This window comes from Theobroma cacao, chromosome 9, assembly GCF_053813885.1.
Source record: "Theobroma cacao isolate CCN51 chromosome 9, ASM5381388v1, whole genome shotgun sequence".
NCBI lineage: Eukaryota > Viridiplantae > Streptophyta > Magnoliopsida > Malvales > Malvaceae > Theobroma > Theobroma cacao.
In genome coordinates, this window is record NC_142647.1 from 1,179,758 (window position 1) to 1,198,500 (window position 18,743).

Genomic DNA, 18,743 nt, shown 5'->3' on the forward strand with positions numbered 1-18,743 from the left:
ATTACTACCTTTCTTCCTATTTCTTTGTCATGTCTTTAATTAATTTCTCTGTCATGCCTTCAATGCTGAAATTAATGAATTAATGTTATTTACTAATGCAATATTTGCCTCTCAATGTCACTCTGGAATTCAATTTGGAAGGAATTGATTTTTCTTATCTGCACATGTTAACATCATCTACTATTACAAAACACGATTTGAACACTGAAAACTTTGCAGGGTCAATCATGAATTGACCTAAACCAATGTAAATTAAGCATTTGGAGAAGTGTATGACAGAACAGCACTTCAAGGATGTGTTCCTTAGCCAAATCTAGGGTTGCTTTGCTCTGTTTTTTTGGTTTTTGGGATAAATCATTAGGGAATTATTTGGTTGATGATGAGAAGGTTGGCACTAAGCATGTTTTCATGGTTGGTATTATGACATCAAGGGGGAGAATCTGCTCCAATGTGGTTACCAAATGGCAGTAGATATATGGTATTGGTAGGTGTGCTATAGCTTTTTCCAGGATGCAAGTTGCAATTTGTCTTTAATTTCTTTTGGTTGGTTTCTACCAAATTTGCAAAAGGAACTCCTCTTGAAAATTCCTATTTTTCTGGATTTTATGCAACCTGGTTTCCTCCATCCATCATATTCCATGAGTCGACCCAATAAGGTAACAAATATGAATAAAAACGGAATGCAGAAGTTGTCCAGAAAACAGACAATGTTTCCATTAGGCTTTGTTAATGGACAATTTTTGAAATGATTAACACCATTATTATAAGAGTTTAATCCCTTGTTCACATTAAGACAAAATTATCCAAAAAGCAGATAATGTTGTCGGTATACATGGGTAATGGACCATCTTAACAGGATTAACACAATGATTACACATGTTTGATTCTCGATCACATTAAATTACATGAATAACCCATTGATAGGCATTTTTCATTTTTGCTGATTGTCTATCATGATTTTAACAATTTGTGATGAATTAATCATTAGACTAGAAAAATTGTGTCCTGGAGGAGTCAACTGTCCTACTACTGACACGGATCAGCTTGCTTTGCCCGTTGAGAAAGTCAAAGTCATCTGGTTTTTAAGGTGTCGGCTGAATCTGTAAGACCTGACCCGTATAATCGGGTCATGAGTTATGCCCACCAGAAGGAATTAGGATTGATGAAAACTTAGGAAACCACGTGAAATCATAAAGAAAAAAGGGTCTAAATTACTCTTTAACAAAATCCCATTGCACAAGAAAAACAAAAATCGAAATTCTTTTCATTCCAGGCAAATGCTGGAAGGTATATTCATGAGTAAATTCATGGTTGTGAAACTTTTTCCTGTTTTTCCAGGCTACAAAATTGTGCTCTCAGGGTTAAAAATCACTATCCCCTGTATCCTGAAATCTGCATTCCAACTAAATAAATGGATTACAATATGTATTTCTAAGATGGGGTTTCCCCTTCAGTGAAAATCAGGGGATCCTGGGTCAAATATTTTATGACATTACACCAGATCAAATAATTTAATTCAAGATGAGGAACCCCACAACACCTCTGCAACAATAATAACAGACTCTGCCTCAGAAACAGAGGCTTCTCTGACTCTCCTCAAGATTTCTATCTTAAATTCCCTTCTCTCCTTGTTACTTAGCACTTCTCCTGCTTCTAATTGCACTGCAAACCTTGCAACACAATTTTCAAATGGAGAATTCCCCGCGTAATCTTCCTCATCACTTTCTATTTTTGTTTCTGATTTTGCACCTTCTTCATTAGTTGTTCTGTTTTCATTCCCATTGCCATGATTTTCCAGTCTCTGCAACTCAACAAGCTTCTCAATTAACCCTGCTCCAAGCATTGCTTCAATTGCTTCTCTTCTCCCATAATATGCGATTCCAAGTATGCAATCTATGGCTGCGACTTGGATTGACACGTTTTCTGAACTTAAGAGGCTTATAATTCTTGGGATTTCTCTGTATGCTTCTAGTTCATCAACCAGAGGAATTCTAATAAACTTGACTAGCAAAGAAAGAACTCGAATAGAACAACAAGATGACATTGATATCAAAGCTCTAACCGTTGGACCCATTAGCACCAATCCTACAAACACATCTTTATTGAATCTAACCAATGCGGCTATTGCAAGTGCTACCTGATCTTGAATTCTTATCGAACATGAAGAGTCACAGAGTAACAGTTCAAGAGTCAGGAATACTCTGGCTTTCAAAATCAAATCTTGAAAATAAAGATCAAAACCTTGTGACAAACGCTTCTCAAACTCAATCAAAACCTTCACTTTTTCATCCTCATCATCTGAATCTTCAAGTGTTTCCACAAGGTTCTGAACGTTTTCTCGATCAATATAGGCTTGGATTTCAGTCTCCATTGCACAAGCAACTTGGTAAATCTTGTAGTTGATGATTTGGCGTCTGAGGATGCATGGCAGGCTATAACCCTGATACTTTTGAACCTTTTCAAGCAGGGTTTTGAGGTTCAAAAGTAGCTGGGAGAGCTTGAAAAGATTAGGGTCGTTTGCAAAAACAGTGTTTTCGCTCTTTTCAAGGTCTAAGAAAGGTTCAATGGTGGATTGGGTTTTCTTTGTTGCAAAGATGGGGTTTTTCTGTAGATCTTTTGAAGCTCTTTGAAGGGATTTCAGCAGTGTGAATAACTGTCGATCGTCTTGGTTTGGTGTTTGATCCATTGCTGGAACACTGCGTAGATTCGAAGCTTAGTACATGTGGTTTAGGGAGGGAGGGACAGAGGCCAGAGATCAGAGCCAAACTCAGAGAACTTTAAATCCCAACTACCAGTCCAAACAAACAGTTACAACCAAACCTTCAAAAGTGTTTTCATGTAGGGCAGAAGCAAAAACCCCAGGGAAGTATGAACAGATAGCAGAATTTTCCTCCTGTTCCTACAACATTTTCACAATTTCCATCCAATTTCTTAGCCATCAATAAACGACACTTCCAATCCAATTTGATGTCCGTGAATTACTGGTTGGGACCAAACTTACAAATTCGTGGCTGTGGGGTCGCCAATTATTTTTCCATTCCTCTCAATACTAATGTATTTGGAATTAAATACATATTCATACATTTACGTATACATATATATAATTTAAAATAAAAATACTAATACTTAGATATAATTAATAGCATTTTTTTGTCGGTCCAAAAGAATTAGACATGTCACTTTAATTACATATAAAAATATTCATATTATAATATAAATATTCATTTTAAAAATATACATATAAATTATAAAATTAAAAAAAATTATCGTCAAAAGAGACCATTGACTGGTCACGTGACAAGTAAATAACTCGTCACATGTGAATTAATAATTCCTCTCAAAAATAATTTTATATATAGTTATATTATAATTAAAGATTAAATTATTATTTATTGATATGCTTGTTATATAGTATTTGATGTAATAAATTTGATAATTTTATTATTTTTTAATTCTTTGTTTGAAAGTTAAAGAAGGGTCGAAAATTTTCTGATTTGGACTTTAAATCAAGATTAAGTAAAAGTACTCATTTACACGTTTTAATCAAGATAAAATAAATATAAAGAGATATTATTATTATTCAAAATATTAAAATATATTAATATATAGTTAATTTGTTCAATAGATTCTATTGTAAATTTTAAATATAAAAATCGGCCGAATAAATTAAAAAAAATCTATATTCTTAATTAATTTAAGATCTAAATTAAAATAATTAAACTGAATTAATCAATTACAATGGATTATTTCGATTTCAAATGAATTCTAAAGAGTATAATTAATTGGATCTATCCAAATTCTTGGTCGAGTCAAAGAGTCACCGACTCACTGTGACATAACAGCACAACGACAACGCTGTCTTCTAACTTACGCTAGAAAACGTCACTCCCTGCTATCTTACGCTTCCCTATTTATATAAGCATTTTTAAATATTAAAAAAAAAAGAAATAGCAAACCTTGACAAACCGTCAACGACCTCCTGACAGATTTCATTTCCCCCCGCCTCCCCATCTCTCTCTCTCTCTCTCTCTCTATCTCTCTTTGCAACATTTTTCTTAGAGGTAACTTTCTCTCTCTAGACTTTTACTCTTTGTCTTTACATGTAAAATCAAAGTTCCGACTTGTATTCGGGGTTCTAGTTGTTTTCTTTACTGACATTTTCATTCTTCAGCCTTTCATTCGTGATTCTCTCTCTTTGTTGAGGAAGTAAGCTCTTTTGCTCGTTTAGACAAATGGTTTTTTGTTTCCTTGTCAAATTCGATTTGTTCTTGTAAATTCTCGTTGGATCTTTCGTTTGAAAATCTGGGTCAGTTTAATAGATACGGTTTCAACAAAGTATGGCATCGGGTTCGAGTTTCACCGACTTTGCTGCTTGATCTTGATGTTCGATTTTGATTGCTGTGAGAATATAGGGAAAGAAAATAAGTATCAATATGAACTCTGTTCTCAAATATTTTGAATTTTCCCTGATTTTTTTTTGTTCCCCATTTCTGATAAATGTGGTTTAGATGACAAGTGATTTGCTTACTAGGCACCTGCATTGCAGAAGATGTGATAAAGTTGATAGATCACAGGCAACTCATTTATTCTTCTTGTTCTGTTTTTAATTTTTGAATTATAGATTTTTTCTTGTGTTTGATTGATTCTATTTTCTTCTCAGATTTGAACTAATTGGAGTTGCTTCAGAGCTTGATTCATGAACACAGAACAATGGTGCTGATGGCCTCCGGTGTGCAGTTCACATTTTTCCAACTTTTACTCACATTGTTTCTTATCCTAGACTTGGTGAAAAGAGGAAGCGCGGGAATTACAAGTACTTTTACTCGCTCTCAGTGGCAATCTTTTGATATTCCTCTTGACAACAAAGTATTTGCTATTCCTACTGGTTACAATGCTCCACAGCAAGTAAGTTTTCACCATTTCTAATCCCACCGTTGTAGCAATTTACTTCAAATTACAAAAATGTGAACGATTACAGAGAAGGGAAAACTTAACTGTGATGCAAGAAAAGAAATACTTTAGTTATTTAAAGAGACTAGGGTAAGTGTTATTTGCAAAGAGTTTGTTGATATGATTCCAACCAACATGTTTCTTTTTTCACAATTGGGATTAAATGATGATGCAAACCACTGATGGCCAATTGGCCATCTACATCCAAGTTGGCTTCCTACTGATCCAATCAACATGTTGGTTTTTCACACTTGTTGTTTGTATGAATGAGGCTGAAAGGGATGGTTATGATGAATAATGAGATTTTATCAATATGAAAAACACAATGGCTTTGTTTTAAATTCTATACAAAAGACATTCTTAAAAGAGTACAGTTTTCTTGATGTGCATTGAAAAGAATACTCTTTAAGAGTGTCTTTATCAGTGATGATATTTGGAGCTGTAGAGTTTAGGCCATCTATAATACTTTTAGTATGTATGTAACTACAGCTGCAGTGATCAGCTTCACCAAGCAGGTATTTTAACTTCATTATATTTATTGATGTAGCTGCATATTACTCAAGGTGACTATGATGGAAAGGCTGTAATAATCTCGTGGGTTACAGCTGATGAACCAGGGCCTTCCAAAGTCCAATATGGCACATCAGAGAAGAAATATGACCTTAGTGCAGATGGCACAGTGACAAATTACACCTTTTACAACTATAAATCTGGCTATATTCATCACTGTCTTGTTGACGGTCTAGAGGTAAGCATCAAAAAACATATGATGTTATCTATAACATGAATGTCAAACTAGAGGACTCTAGCATAAAGCACGAATACTTGAACAATCATCAAACATTTCTACCTCAAACTGGATCTGCTGCACTGTGCTTATGAAATGAATCTAACATCCAGATGATGAGTATCATATTTCATGTTTTGAAGTTGGTACTGATAGTTCTATTCAATCTTTATATAAATTCAATTGATGTTACAATTTATGCTAAGACCACTAAGTTTCTCTTCTTTTAGTATGAGACCAAGTACTATTACAAGATTGGAGTAGGTGCTTCTTCTCGAGAGTTTTGGTTTCAAACACCTCCAAAGATTGACCCAGATTCTCCTTTTACATTTGGAATTATCGGTAAGATGTTACTAGAATATTTATCTACATAATAATGAATAATCTTGTTTTTCGTGTTCAAATGGAAATAGTATATGATTATTCATATTTGTTTTCCAAATGGATTCTTTTGAGACTCCCAAACAAAATAGACTAGCTACAAAAACAGATTCCTTAATTGCAAAAAGCTCTTTTTCCCGAATTTCCTCATCGTAAATTGGTTTTGTATATTATAGGTGATTTGGGTCAAACATATAATTCTCTTTCCACTCTGGAGCATTACATGCAGAGTGGAGGACAGACTGTCTTATTTGTTGGTGATCTCTCTTATGCTGATAGATATCAATACAATGATGTTGGTATTCGATGGGATTCATGGGGTCGCTTTATTGAGAGAAGCGCTGCTTATCAACCATGGATTTGGTCAGCTGGGAATCATGAGATAGAATACATGCCAGATGTGGTAATGCTTGAGTTCTGCATCTTGAATTTCTTATCTATATACATCTCTTTCCTTTCATTTGAACTCTTTTACTTTAATGTATATTCAATTATACGTGGCATTAATACTTTTCACGTATTCTGAATTCGGATATTCCCTCCTCAGTCCGTTCCTGATATACGAGTCATAATAATTGTTTCCTTTTCTGACTTTATAATCTTATATGTATACTCATTAAAACCAATGTATTTTATGCACTTACTTCTGAAATAAATATAAAAGATACCTTTTTGAAGTATGGAGCTCGTTTCTTTCTTTCTAATAATATCTCCTACATTAATGCAGCTAATGAAAGTTTTCTTTTTCCTTTTGGGTAAGAAAGCTACATAGATGGAAGATAACTAGATCATAGCTTATCTTCATCTTTTTTCTTTTTCACGCCTGTGCATTTTTTCCAGGGAGAAGTTATTCCATTTAAATCATACCTACATAGATACAGTACACCTTATTTGGCATCCAGAAGCAATAATCCTCTCTGGTATGCCATCCGACGAGCATCAGCTCATATAATTGTCCTATCCAGCTATTCTCCACATGGTAATACATCCTTTTAACACGGTTTTGCTGGAGCTATTCCACTTAACAATTTAAATCACTGATAAAGTTTTCATCTATGATTGTCTTGTTTAGTTTTAAACTTCTGTACAATTGATGTTAAATCAATTGCAGCTTATTTAGGAAATAGTTATGAAAATCACCATTGATGTTTCTTATTCAATCTGAAATTTTCTCCATTTTTCTTTGACCAGTGAAATACACACCCCAATGGCAGTGGCTACGAGATGAACTAAAAAGAGTGGATAGAAAGAAGACGCCCTGGCTTATCATTGTCATGCATGTCCCCATCTACAATAGTAACCAAGCTCACTTTATGGAGGGTGAAAGCATACGAGTTGTCTTTGAGCGCTGGTTTGTTCGTTACAGAGTTGATTTCATCTTTGCTGGCCACGTCCATGCCTATGAAAGATCAGTATGTACATTCTTCCCTTTTATTGTTGCTTGTTCTCACTGGGGTGAGGAGTAGACCATGAAATTGATTAGCATGAGTAATTTAGAGGTGACTAATACAAGTGATGTACCCATAAGATAAGAATTGTTGCTCTTGATACCACCTTTACCCAAAATTTGTTGAATCCTCATACTTTAGAAAAAAGTCTCATGAGTCAAATTAGCTTACTAATCAATCATTATTCACTCTACATGATATCTTCATGGACTGTGCTATTTTTTTTATCAAAATCCATAGCCATCTCCCTTAACATTGCATTGGTCATTGCAATCATGGGTTGAACGCCTAACTTGTTAGCTTTATTAGCTTTAAATTGATTATAGTTTTGAAATGACAAAAATGATCAAAATTGCTTGAATGAGTTTTGCACTTAATTTATTCATGTTAAAAACTCCCATGCATGTGCTTTTGAAATGTCTAATTACTTAACATAGTTTTAATGACATTACACTCTTAAATTTAGAGGTGTTATGTCACCATCAAAAAAGGGGGGATGGAATATATTAATGAATTTAAGCTCTTTCTTGCACACTTAAGTAACATAGTTAGACTTAAAGACTGAAGAATGTTTTGTTATCATCAAAAATTACATAACTAGCCTCCTCTTGCAGTCTAGCCTTTCAAGATCATAAAACAGGGGCAGGCACAGTCCCTCTTGGATTTCTACATCTACCACTGATCATAATACTCTTGGTTAAACAAGGGAAACTGAAATCTAGAAAAAGAAAAGATGGTAGGTCAGAATAATGACCATAAGCCAATCCAAGAATGAGTAATTTGAAAAATTAACCACACTGTGGTCTATAATCGCTGAAGAATCACTTTTCCTCTGACCCTGTATAATGTTTCTCCTGTTTCTCCGCTTAATTATATCTTCCTAAAAGCTTTAACATCCAATCAGCCATGCTCAAAAATTTTTCTTGACAAAGAAATGGTGGCAATAACCTCATTTCTCTTTTCTAAATATCTAATTTGACATCATCAATGCACTACTCTATGTTCCATGGTTGGGAGGAAATAAAAGTTGGAGAACTAGATTGCTGAAATTCTTTAGAAACTGTGTTCCCTTGAGACAACATCAGAACATATTGTTCCCCTAAGGTCTCGGTAGCCTATTAGTGTTCATGGTTAATGCTGTTTTCTATTGTGTCTTCAAGCATAAAGCAATTTTTGGTTACAAATATAGGTTATCTAAAAAGGCTGATGTTATTGATTTGCAGTATCGCATCTCAAATATCCGTTATAATGTATCAAGTGGTGACCGCTATCCTGTGCCTGACAGATCAGCTCCAGTGTATGTAACAGTCGGAGATGGAGGAAATCAGGAAGGTCTTGCTGGAAGGTAATCAGACATCAACATTTGAATATAAAAGTCTTATGTTGAAATGGAATATGATTTGAAAGTATCAAGTTGCCCGATAAATTTCTTTGGCATGCTTAACCCCCTTGCTGAAGTCCTTAGGTATTTGTAATTCACCATTAGGTTTTGGGACCCACAACCAGAATATTCTGCATTCCGTGAAGCCAGTTATGGTCATTCCACATTGGAGATAAAGAACCGAACCCATGCATTCTTGCACTGGCATCGAAATGATGATGGGCAAAAGGTTCCTGCTGATTCTGTAGTATTCCTCAATCGACACTGGTAAGTATGAGCTTTCTGCTTTTCTCTTTCTCGTGGAATCAACATTAAGTTTCCATTAGTTGTGTTTAGTCACCTTAGTTGTTTTTATTTTTTGCATGTCTTGCTTACTGGAGTATCTTAACTCATATCTTTCCTTTATCAATCAGCCTTAACTTGCGCTGAATTTAATCAAACTAGGTTAATTTGTTTTTTCTTTACAGGGCAAGCAATCTACGGAGGAGGAAACTCAAGAAGAATCATCTTAAGGCTAGAGGAGAAATTAATTTCTGAAAATATTTTGTTAAAAGCTTTGTCAATTCTTGAATCCATTTTTTGGCATCTCCATATTCCTCAATGCACATGATGGTTTAATGAATCTCTTCTAGTATTGCAGAATTCACCACTGCATCATACGATAACGAGCCATGATTCGACTTGTATTTCAAGCAAAGAGATGCAGTCCAAATGCCCTAGGAAACACTTTTTGTAACTTACAGAGCATTACCATATTCTTTTTCGGGTTGATGATTAGTCAATAGGGTTTCTGGTCTAGGTAATTTTGTGTTATTCATAGAATAATATATAAATCTTTTACATCATTTGTTACGAAAAGTAAAACGTTCTTTGTAGCTATACCAAATGTCTTGTAATGACACCATGCAAAGGATGATGTGATTAATACAATGAAATGATTACATTTTGATGAAATTTCACAAGTGTCTCAATGATTGTTGTTATTCACTCCAGTTGCTTCTTCTGAGTATGCAAATGCAAAAGTTGTCATGTTTCTGAATTGAGAAGTTCATGGTATTATCATTGGTTTTGAAGATTCCACAAGATTTCATGGTTGAAAAGGGAGGGTTCAGTATTGGAAGCTGTGTCTGGAGACAGTAACTATGAAAGTTAAAACCATTCATGTTTCTTCTTTATCTACAATCATCAGAATTTTTACTAAAAGCTTTACATGATCTTTAACATCTCTTCATTCAATCATCTTCTTCCGCAATCACATGTCTCTTCTCTATACCTTTTTCTTCATCAAAATTACTTGTAGCTTTAACAGAAAGGAAAAAATAATGATGATTTACAAAGAAGAAAACAGCAGCCCGATGTCTTTTCCCTTAAATGTTAGTTTATACAGCTTGCGGATTAGCAAACAATTATTCTGCTCCTCATCAGTGCTAGGGAGGAGATCCGAAGGGTGTTGGTCTGAAAATTGTTTCATTGTCTCTTGGCAGTTAAACGTCACGGAATACTAACTGTGGATTCCACTTCAGATGGAGAAAAAGCTTTCCTGATTTAGCACCATCTAACAGAAATCCATCTTGAAGTTCCCCTTCTAGTAAGACCCTAGTCAGCGTCATGATGCATCTCCCGATTTTGTCCTGAAAGATTGTCTCAGCATGGTATAAGACTGGTTAACAAGGTTGTAATAAAACAATGTAGCTCAAATTGCAGATTACAACAGTTCAAGAAGCTTTCAAAACCAAGTTGGTTAGCACCAAATGGTAGCAACAAGAAGTGACCAACATTTCATATTTCCAAGATCAATCATTGGACAGAAATTCCAGCAACCATTGAAAATCTCTACTTTGTCACCTTTGCAAATGGTGAACAATACTCTTATTGCTTCGCCTAAGGCAATAAGACCAAGCCAAACAGTTTGAGTTGCAGCTGACCTATTAGAAGGTGCCTGGCTGCACAAGTTACCGGAATATATACAAATGCTTCAACCATGTATAAATATAAACGTTTCCCTGATAGAAGATTATGAAGCTATTTGTATATAATTGTATACTGAGTTTTCTAAGGTGAAATTGGAATTCAAGAAGGAGGGCATAAATTGATGGGTACTTGCCTGCCAGAAGAAAAAAGAGATAGAGATAGTGAAGACAAAGTGAGAATTACCTTCTTGAAGGTGTCATGGTCCCAGACTTCCAAAATTAACATTTCATGTAATGCATCCTCCACAACAAAGTCGAATGTCTGATTCCAAACCGGATTCAAGGTCTCAGTAGCAACCTGAGAAAAGAGAAGTAAAGCTCTCGAGACCTGCTATAGTTAACCTTAGTACCACATGCAGTAATCTTGAAGAAAAGCCTACAAAGCTCATGAAGAGGGTTGTAGAAACATTCACATGCTAAAGCCACCTAACGGAAAATAAGAAAACTGAAACCAAATGTGGCTTCTCAGAGGGGAAAAATGCATCTCACCCTTGTCTTGGCTTTTGTTTCAGCTTTCTTCATTATGAGGACAACAAAAGGGTCTGCCTTTCCCATAAAATCAACTGCTGGCAAGTTTTCAGCGGCTATAACCGTCACTGATAGTACTCCTCTAACAATGACATCTCTTTTCCTCTGAGTCATTGTTCTTTTGAGGTCAGCAGCCTCTTCAACAGTTACATTTTTAAGGGCCTTCTCCAATGATGTCAATGAGAAATCAGGGTTAAATGGGTTTTTAAAGCTGCTTTCTGTGCCAAATGGACAGTATAGGAGTTCAATGTGTACCTGTTGGGAAGAAACCATGCAACTTATAAGTAATTACAAAGTTCAAGTTGTTTACAATTTTGTAAAAGATTGAACTTCATGCCAAATGCAGGAAAGAAATGTTATGAGTGGGAACTATTTTAGAAGATTAAATTCAAAACCACACTAGCTCTTCATAATGACATTAATATATTTATTCAGCAGATTGCTTGCTACAGCTATCATTCTTCTGCATTATGGTGACAATATTCCATAAATGAAATTGCTTTTAACTCCATTATATAGACTTAAACCTGTCATTAAAGATCAAGGCAACTTTAAAAACCTTGTCCCTAGATTAAAAAATGTGAACTCGATCTAGTTTTCACTCATGTAAGTGCTGCAATCGTAACAGAGAAAACAAATAGGAAATTCAAAAGGGATCCCCACCTGACCCCTGTATTTAGTATCTCTCTGGACCACCAAATCCTTGACCAGTTTCAACCAGATATCCTTCACTTTACCAGGCTCAAGGTCCTTCAAAGCCACTTGAGCACAGCCAATCAATTCAGCAGCCTGAACCCCTTCATCATCATAGACTTTTATGGTCAAGTGTTGAGTTGATGCATCTTCTACAATGAACTCAAAGTGCTCATTCCAAACTGGATTCAATTGGTTATTCTGAAGAAAAACTATAAGAGTTAAACATGAATCCTGGAAAAAGAGATTATATGTAGAAGAAGGTAAGTATCTTACAATGGTTTTACTGGTTTTCATTTTATCACGAAGTGGACGTATAAATAAGACAGCAAAAGGATCAGATTTCCCAACAATGTCCTTATTTGTTAGGTCTTTGGCTTGCACAAGCTTCACATCTAATGTTCCAACAGGTTTCAGCTCCAGAAAACTGGTAGAGGATAGAATAACAGACAATCTACTTAATTTGCATCAGGAGGAAGAGCAAAAAGGAAAAGAAAAGGTGCTTCAGATTATAGCTTTCTATAAACATAAATGGGCATTGTTTGGGAGATCAGATTCCAACTTATCTGTCCTTAAATTATATGGATGGAACATATGCAGTGAACACTTCAGGCATAAAAAGAAATGGCAAGAGATAAATTCAACAACAGTAGAGGTCAAAGTTGGCTAGGAATAGGATCAGGTCAACCTAAATAAAAAATACATCCTAATTCTATTGTGATCAGCTGAATCTAAGCCAGAACAAAATAAAAATCCCAATTTTCAGAATAACAGGTTGAGCCAATTCTTCTCAATTTTTAGTCTGATGTTCAAGATGGTACTGATTTACTTTGATCAAAGCAAATATTTAAGGTCTTAATTCTGGAACTTTCTCAGTTATTCTTTTGCTCACCAGCTTTGTCAAGGCAAAACAACAATAAGGAAATCACTGAACATCAATGGATGCAGGTGCTTAAATCTCCAGGAGAAGTCTGTGACTTTCTAAAACACTAAGCACACATATTAGGATAAATATGTATCTTCTGCTTGGTAAATAATTGTATCCGGTGCATGAATTTTCATTTATAATGATCTTCTAAAGACAAATCAACAGTAAATTCATTGTAGAAAGAACATGGAAAACTCAGCATACCTGTAATCCCCAGGTAATATGGGAACAATTTTTCGAACGGGCCATGTTATAGAATCTTCAATAGCATTCCGAATTGTGTCCTGTACCAAATTGTAAGCCCAGTTCATCAGAACTGCATCTCATCATAATTTAAAACATTAGAAGCTGAAGAATCAATGGCAAAATTCAATGCTAATAATACTTCTCTATGCAAAATATTGTCCATTATATTTTTATGAAATTCTGGCTCAAAAATGGTTGCTAATCTACATGATTGTTCGCTTCATTGTTGACAGATAGCACCCCTATTGACCTAGAAACATAACCCTCACTTTCCATTTTCAGAACTCGAACTAGATGAATGACCTTCTACTCCAACATAAAGATTTCAGTTTTTCCTTTTTAGTATGTGCTGAATTCTATATCTGGATATTGAACCTTTTCTGTTCTTATTAACTTTTCTATTGAAAAATGTTGTCCTTACATACTGAGCTGTGAGCTGCTCCATCAATTTAGAAAATTTAAGAGGTAGATTCACTAAGGTGCTGTAGACTTGCCAAGGGGACCTCCAACTGTATATATCAAAGCTAAGAAGAAAAGCATAAAACCACTGCATGTTGTAAAAGCAAACAATCACCTCAATAGCATCAGAAATCCCTGGTATTGTTGATATATCACCTCCAACAACTTTAAGTGTAAACGAAAGATCTTTCTGTAGGAGAAATCATACAAAGCAATCATGATATCGATATAAAAAAGTAGTAATTGCCTTTAGATATATTCATTTACAGATTCATAGCATTAGATTTAATTTGCTACAACATAGCTTACTCTTTTGAGCTTGTGTTTTTGCATCGGTTGTGAAAGGAGCAGAACTATCTAATCAAATATGATGCTGATAGTGTTAACAAGACTATTGCTACTAACCTTTTCTCTCAAGGAATAGGAAACAGCTCCAAAACAAGGAAACTGATCAACAAGTGGTTTGAAGATTAACCTGAAAACCCCAGTGAAGCCAATATTTTTTACCTAGACGAACAAGTTAAAACCAGGAGATGATAAGGAGTACCTTACATGAGGGACATAATATGAAAGATTTTTATACATAATGTGAAAGCTAAGAATACAACAAGCTCGACACATTTGATAATGAAAAGAACATACACATACACTTATCAGACGAGTATCATCACGCACATTCCCTCCCCTTTTCATACACATATCAAGCACTCAGAATAGTTGCCTAGATATAGAATTATTAGAGTTTAATGACAAGTGGGAAAACCAAATATTGATGAACATGTTTGATTGCTGCAAATTTGATTGACAGAACACAGTTTATATTGAGACAGGAACAGTTAAGTGCCAAGAAACGAACAAAGGTTCCTAGAAGTCAACTACTGATGAGTGTTTTTCTGACAGTGTTGGTGTAGTGCAACTGTGCTAACTCTTAACCGACAGAACGGGTTTTTATCAAATACATTCAACATGATAACTTAACAAGCAAGAAAGACTTTTGAGCATGAGCAGTAAGTAAGGATTACCTGCACAGGCAGGGCAACACCCAGTCTGGTGTTAATATTAAGCACAATATTTGGGTTACCATCCCACTGCAGTTCCAACTCCATGGTGATTCCTCCATCGCCACTTTCATTCTCAATGATGGAAACACCTAAAGAGGATTGACAATTTGGGCAACATTTCAAACTTCAGGAAATAAAATAAAACCAGCATCTTTGGTCTCACTAAGAGAATAATCACAAAAGCTATTCTCAATTCATTGACAGAAACATAAAACAATGTTGTAATTGAAAGAAATAACCTGTAAATTGTGGAGCTACCGTTCCAAGAGTCAACTTTGCAAACTTCATAGACGATAAGATAGCTGGTGTATATTGTTCAAGAATTGGCTCAACACTCGCTCTTATTAGCTCTGATGCTGCCTATGCCATAAGACCCAAGGGAAAAACATAAAACGCTTATCCCTACATATCTTTAAGTTGTAAAGAGGGAAAATTTTTTTTTGAAAAAGAAAATTTACCTGATCAACAGATGGCCATATCTTTTTAAGTTGCAGGTTAAGCCAAACCAACTGTATTTATAAAGAAACCAACATTAGTAGAGACTTGATGATAAGAACATGAGACAGAGAGAAGGAAAGAATTTGGATTTATGATGGATAACTCACCTTCTGGTGCTGAGAAAAGACAACCCAAGGTGGATAAAACTGAGGAGGTAGAATTTTTCTTGAATCCTGCACTGTCATCCTCGCAAATGAAGCAACCGTCTTTGCCTATCATATTGAACCATCAAAAACAGAGAGTACGATAACAGAGCTGATTGCTTCAGAGCCAAATGTACCATACAAAAAAATTACGTGCATGAACACATGCGAAATGTAATGTCCGTTTTCAAATGAAAGAAACCCACGGTAAAAAGCTGGATATTGATTTACATGAAAGGGAATTACCAGAAAAGATCGACGAGAGGATCTGATTTTCTCAAACCGAGCAAAAGCAACGATCAACCCAATGCCAATGGTGAGTCCAACCAACATACCAAAAAAGAAAGACATTTTCCGTTATTCTATCAAATTTTCAAACAACCCCAGAAAATAAGATAATGTATCCTGGAGAAATATATTGGTTTTCTGGGATTTTCATTTCCATGGCATTGTAAGAAACAGAGTTGTCCTGGTTGGAGCAGTGAGAGAGGAAGGAACAGCCAAAAACAATGAAGGATTTGGATCAGGATGCAGTTGGCTGCGGTGGAGAAAGAACGGAAAGGAGTGTGATTTAGTTTTTAGTAATGATTAAACAATTACTTGAAGATCAATTTATTGATCTTATTCTGATCTGGAAAGAAGAAAGCAATTTGTTCTCTTCTTTTGCCTTTCTTCTTGTTCTCGTGTCTATTTGCTTGCTCAATGTTTGAGTTTTACTTCTTTCTGTTGCTCTGTTTTGCAATTAGCCCCTCGAATACCCCATATTTATTATATTTTCCCTCTTCTTTTTTATTGAAGCCTTGTAGTAATAAATTTGAATGGCTTTATTCAGAATATACGTGACAAAAATTGAGTCAAATCCGAATAAATTTTGACTTGAATTTATGCTATTACAATCAATTACTCATTCGATTAACTAGAAACAGGGTAGGGCCATTTTTGCATCAAATTCACATGTTAAGGTGCCTTAGAAGCAAATATCAAAACATTGGGATTAATATGATTATTTTACAGTAACAAAAAGGCCCAGGCCCGAACTCAAATTTGAATTAAATTTAATTATTCATATTTTATTCAATCATACTTGATATGCAAATTTTATTATTAATGAAAATTAAATTCGTAAAATAAATTTGACTTATAAAAATATTAAAGTTAAAATTATATTTAAAATAAAAAAATTCATAAATATTACATAATTATAAAATTTATAAATAAAAATAAAATTAAACAAAAAAATATTTTTTATAATCGAGTTAAGATAATAAATATATTATAATTATCACTCAATCCTACTCTAACTTATGACGAGAAATAATTTTACTATGGATATTTTATCTAAATCTTATTATAAATACTTTAATTGTATTTAATTAACCAAATAATACAAAATATCCTATTCAAAATATCCATTACTATCTTAAAAATCACCCTTTACCTTGGTTAGTATCAGATTCTTGGCTTTTTGTTGTCATCATCAACCCGTAGGGGTGGCCCGACAAACCCAAACGGTAATACCCGCCAATGCCACGTGCTCATGGAGGTGACCCGACAACGATGGCAAAATTGGTCATTCCTGTGCCACTTGTCACCCTTAAATCAAAATTTCTCCTCTTTTGACGAGTAAGTCCTCCAAATATATTTGTTTTCCTTTCCATGCACGCCAAATTAAAAACTCATTCAAATGTAGAAATTTATTATCAAATAATCTTATCATATTTGTAAATTGTTTTTCCAACTTTTAAGATTATGTTTTACGCTATTGCCTGGGAGCCACCGGAGTTAAGGCATCCACTCAATTCCATGCTTTGATGTTACTCATTTGAATTAAATCTGTTTCCAACTGTTGATGGATCCCTTTCGTTAGAATAAAATGCAGTCTATAAAAGTGTGACTTATAAATTTAACAAATCAAAATCATAACGACATGATTTAAGATAAGACAAAATGTACAATAAAAATTATTAAAAATATATATTATATATATTTTTTAATCTAAACTTTTTATATACATAAGCATGTTAATTTTTTTTAAATTTTTACTTTTTAATAATTTAATCCTAAATCCGTCCTTGATTATAAGACACCATAATTAATCTTGAATCTGGCAATGCATCGTACCAGATTATAAAATACTCCTAAATCTCACTATTACTATTGGACCTCACCAAGACCTGGTGGCCATCGGACTATTCAAAGCCCTAAGCTCTACGATGAAGACCAAGCCCAAGGTGACAATGTCAGCCCATTTTCAGCGTAATTGCCACGGAGAGTATACAATCTGGGCATATAAAACCTTGGCTAATCTCGGGGTTTGGAATGACAAAGTGATAGATGAACTTAATTAACTATTTAGGTAAGTCAGAATTTGCATATATTCTCTTCAGCAATAACGCACCTGGCTCGACGCTCTTGCTCAGCATCTCCCACTTTTGCCTTCCTCACTTTAAAAAAAAAATTAGAGACTTTCGGAAAGAAGTGATTGGTCTATTAAAGACAGCCTGGCCATGTTACTTTGTTGTTCTTCCATATGTGCTTTAAGCATAGAATTGTTCTATTAACGTTAGGTACAACGATGATTTCTATCTTCTTCCATTTATTCCTTTTTCCATCTCAAATGCTCTAGAATTCTGGTTAGATTTGACATCAATCATACATATGAATGAATTATGCTTCTTTTACTTTTTATGGATTCTACCCTAAGTTCTGATGTTAATGTGAAGATAACATATTCCACTTATTTGATTGCCCCTTTTGTTTGTAAGTTTAATGTCGTGTCAACATTCTTAGGAATAACAATGGGTTAATTTTGAGGGATACGTACCTGATTATAAAATTTAATATCATTTTATTAGATATGATTAAAATTCTATTTCGTTTATTTAGTTAAAAATAATATGAGTACTTATTATAAAGTTGAACTCATGTTTTGTTTGAATCCATTTAAAGGATTATTTAATCTTACTTAAATATATAAGATAATACCAAATATTTATTTACATACTACTCAGGGTCATCTTTACAAAATTATATCAATTTGAAAAGTAAAGTCACGTTTTGAAACTTAATAAGTAAATTATTTTATATTAAAAATTAATTCCGAAGCAATATTTTTCATGCGTTACTAGAAGTCAGTGTGAGAATTTGTAGGATGAAAAATACAAATTTTAATGGCCAAAACAAATGCTTTGATTGCTATGGAGATTTTAGTGAACGTGAAGCAACTTGTTTATGACTTCATTTTCAAGTGAAATTTTGACCAAATTATGG

General features: G+C 34.3%; 3 protein-coding genes across 7 annotated transcripts; 1 reads left to right on the forward strand and 2 right to left on the reverse strand.

The window, feature by feature from the left end:
* Positions 1-1,361: 1,361 nt before the first annotated feature.
* On the reverse strand, positions 1,362-2,935 carry LOC148760609 (uncharacterized). The gene has a single exon (XM_088809462.1). It carries the CDS (start codon positions 2,684-2,686, stop codon positions 1,517-1,519), a length of 1,170 nt encoding a protein of 389 aa, XP_088665588.1. The 5' UTR covers positions 2,687-2,935; the 3' UTR covers positions 1,362-1,516.
* Positions 2,936-3,951: 1,016 nt separating this feature from the next.
* LOC18587762 (bifunctional purple acid phosphatase 26-like) lies at positions 3,952-9,901 on the forward strand. 5 transcript variants are annotated; one of them, XM_088810028.1, is made up of 11 exons: positions 3,985-4,061; positions 4,172-4,206; positions 4,661-4,905; positions 5,498-5,698; positions 5,968-6,079; positions 6,295-6,521; positions 6,959-7,097; positions 7,310-7,530; positions 8,790-8,911; positions 9,053-9,214; positions 9,415-9,901. In XM_088810028.1, the coding sequence occupies exons 3-11, from the start codon at positions 4,711-4,713 to the stop codon at positions 9,482-9,484; spliced, it is 1,449 nt and encodes a 482-aa protein (XP_088666154.1). In that variant the 5' UTR covers positions 3,985-4,061; positions 4,172-4,206; positions 4,661-4,710; the 3' UTR covers positions 9,485-9,901. The 5 variants fall into 5 exon arrangements, 4 of the variants coding, with proteins under 4 accessions (XP_088666153.1, XP_088666154.1, XP_007011812.3 ...); XR_016028427.1 differs by lacking the exon at positions 4,172-4,206 and having other exon boundaries at positions 3,952-4,061; positions 8,852-8,911; XM_088810027.1 differs by lacking the exon at positions 4,172-4,206 and having other exon boundaries at positions 3,952-4,061.
* A 77-nt stretch (positions 9,902-9,978) lies between these two features.
* Positions 9,979-16,112, reverse strand: SYTD (Calcium-dependent lipid-binding (CaLB domain) family protein). The gene is made up of 13 exons (XM_007011752.3): positions 15,720-16,112; positions 15,438-15,542; positions 15,291-15,341; positions 15,072-15,192; positions 14,794-14,921; positions 14,177-14,278; positions 13,887-13,961; positions 13,271-13,350; positions 12,415-12,565; positions 12,109-12,339; positions 11,407-11,700; positions 11,102-11,215; positions 9,979-10,578 (listed from the first exon to the last, which is right to left on the reverse strand). The coding sequence occupies exons 1-13, from the start codon at positions 15,822-15,824 to the stop codon at positions 10,432-10,434; spliced, it is 1,704 nt and encodes a 567-aa protein (XP_007011814.1). The 5' UTR covers positions 15,825-16,112; the 3' UTR covers positions 9,979-10,431.
* Positions 16,113-18,743: the final 2,631 nt, after the last annotated feature.

What these genes read in the sequence shown, in the direction of transcription:
- LOC148760609 (XM_088809462.1), bottom strand. Translation starts at nt 2,686, where the DNA reads ATGGATCAAACACCAAACCAAGACGATCGACAGTTATTCACACTGCTG.
- LOC18587762 (XM_088810027.1), top strand. Translation starts at nt 4,711, where the DNA reads ATGGTGCTGATGGCCTCCGGTGTGCAGTTCACATTTTTCCAACTTTTA. An exon ending in GTCTTGTTGACGGTCTAGAG is followed by an intron (nt 5,699 to 5,967) that starts GTAAGCATCAAA and finishes CTCTTCTTTTAG; the next exon opens with TATGAGACCAAGTACTATTA. An exon ending in TTTTACATTTGGAATTATCG is followed by an intron (nt 6,080 to 6,294) that starts GTAAGATGTTAC and finishes TGTATATTATAG; the next exon opens with GTGATTTGGGTCAAACATAT.
- SYTD (XM_007011752.3), bottom strand. Translation starts at nt 15,824, where the DNA reads ATGTCTTTCTTTTTTGGTATGTTGGTTGGACTCACCATTGGCATTGGG. An exon ending in ATATTACCTGGGGATTACAG is followed by an intron (nt 12,566 to 13,270) that starts GTATGCTGAGTT and finishes ATCCTCTACCAG; the next exon opens with TTTTCTGGAGCTGAAACCTG. An exon ending in TGAAAACCAGTAAAACCATT is followed by an intron (nt 12,340 to 12,414) that starts GTAAGATACTTA and finishes GTTTTTCTTCAG; the next exon opens with AATAACCAATTGAATCCAGT.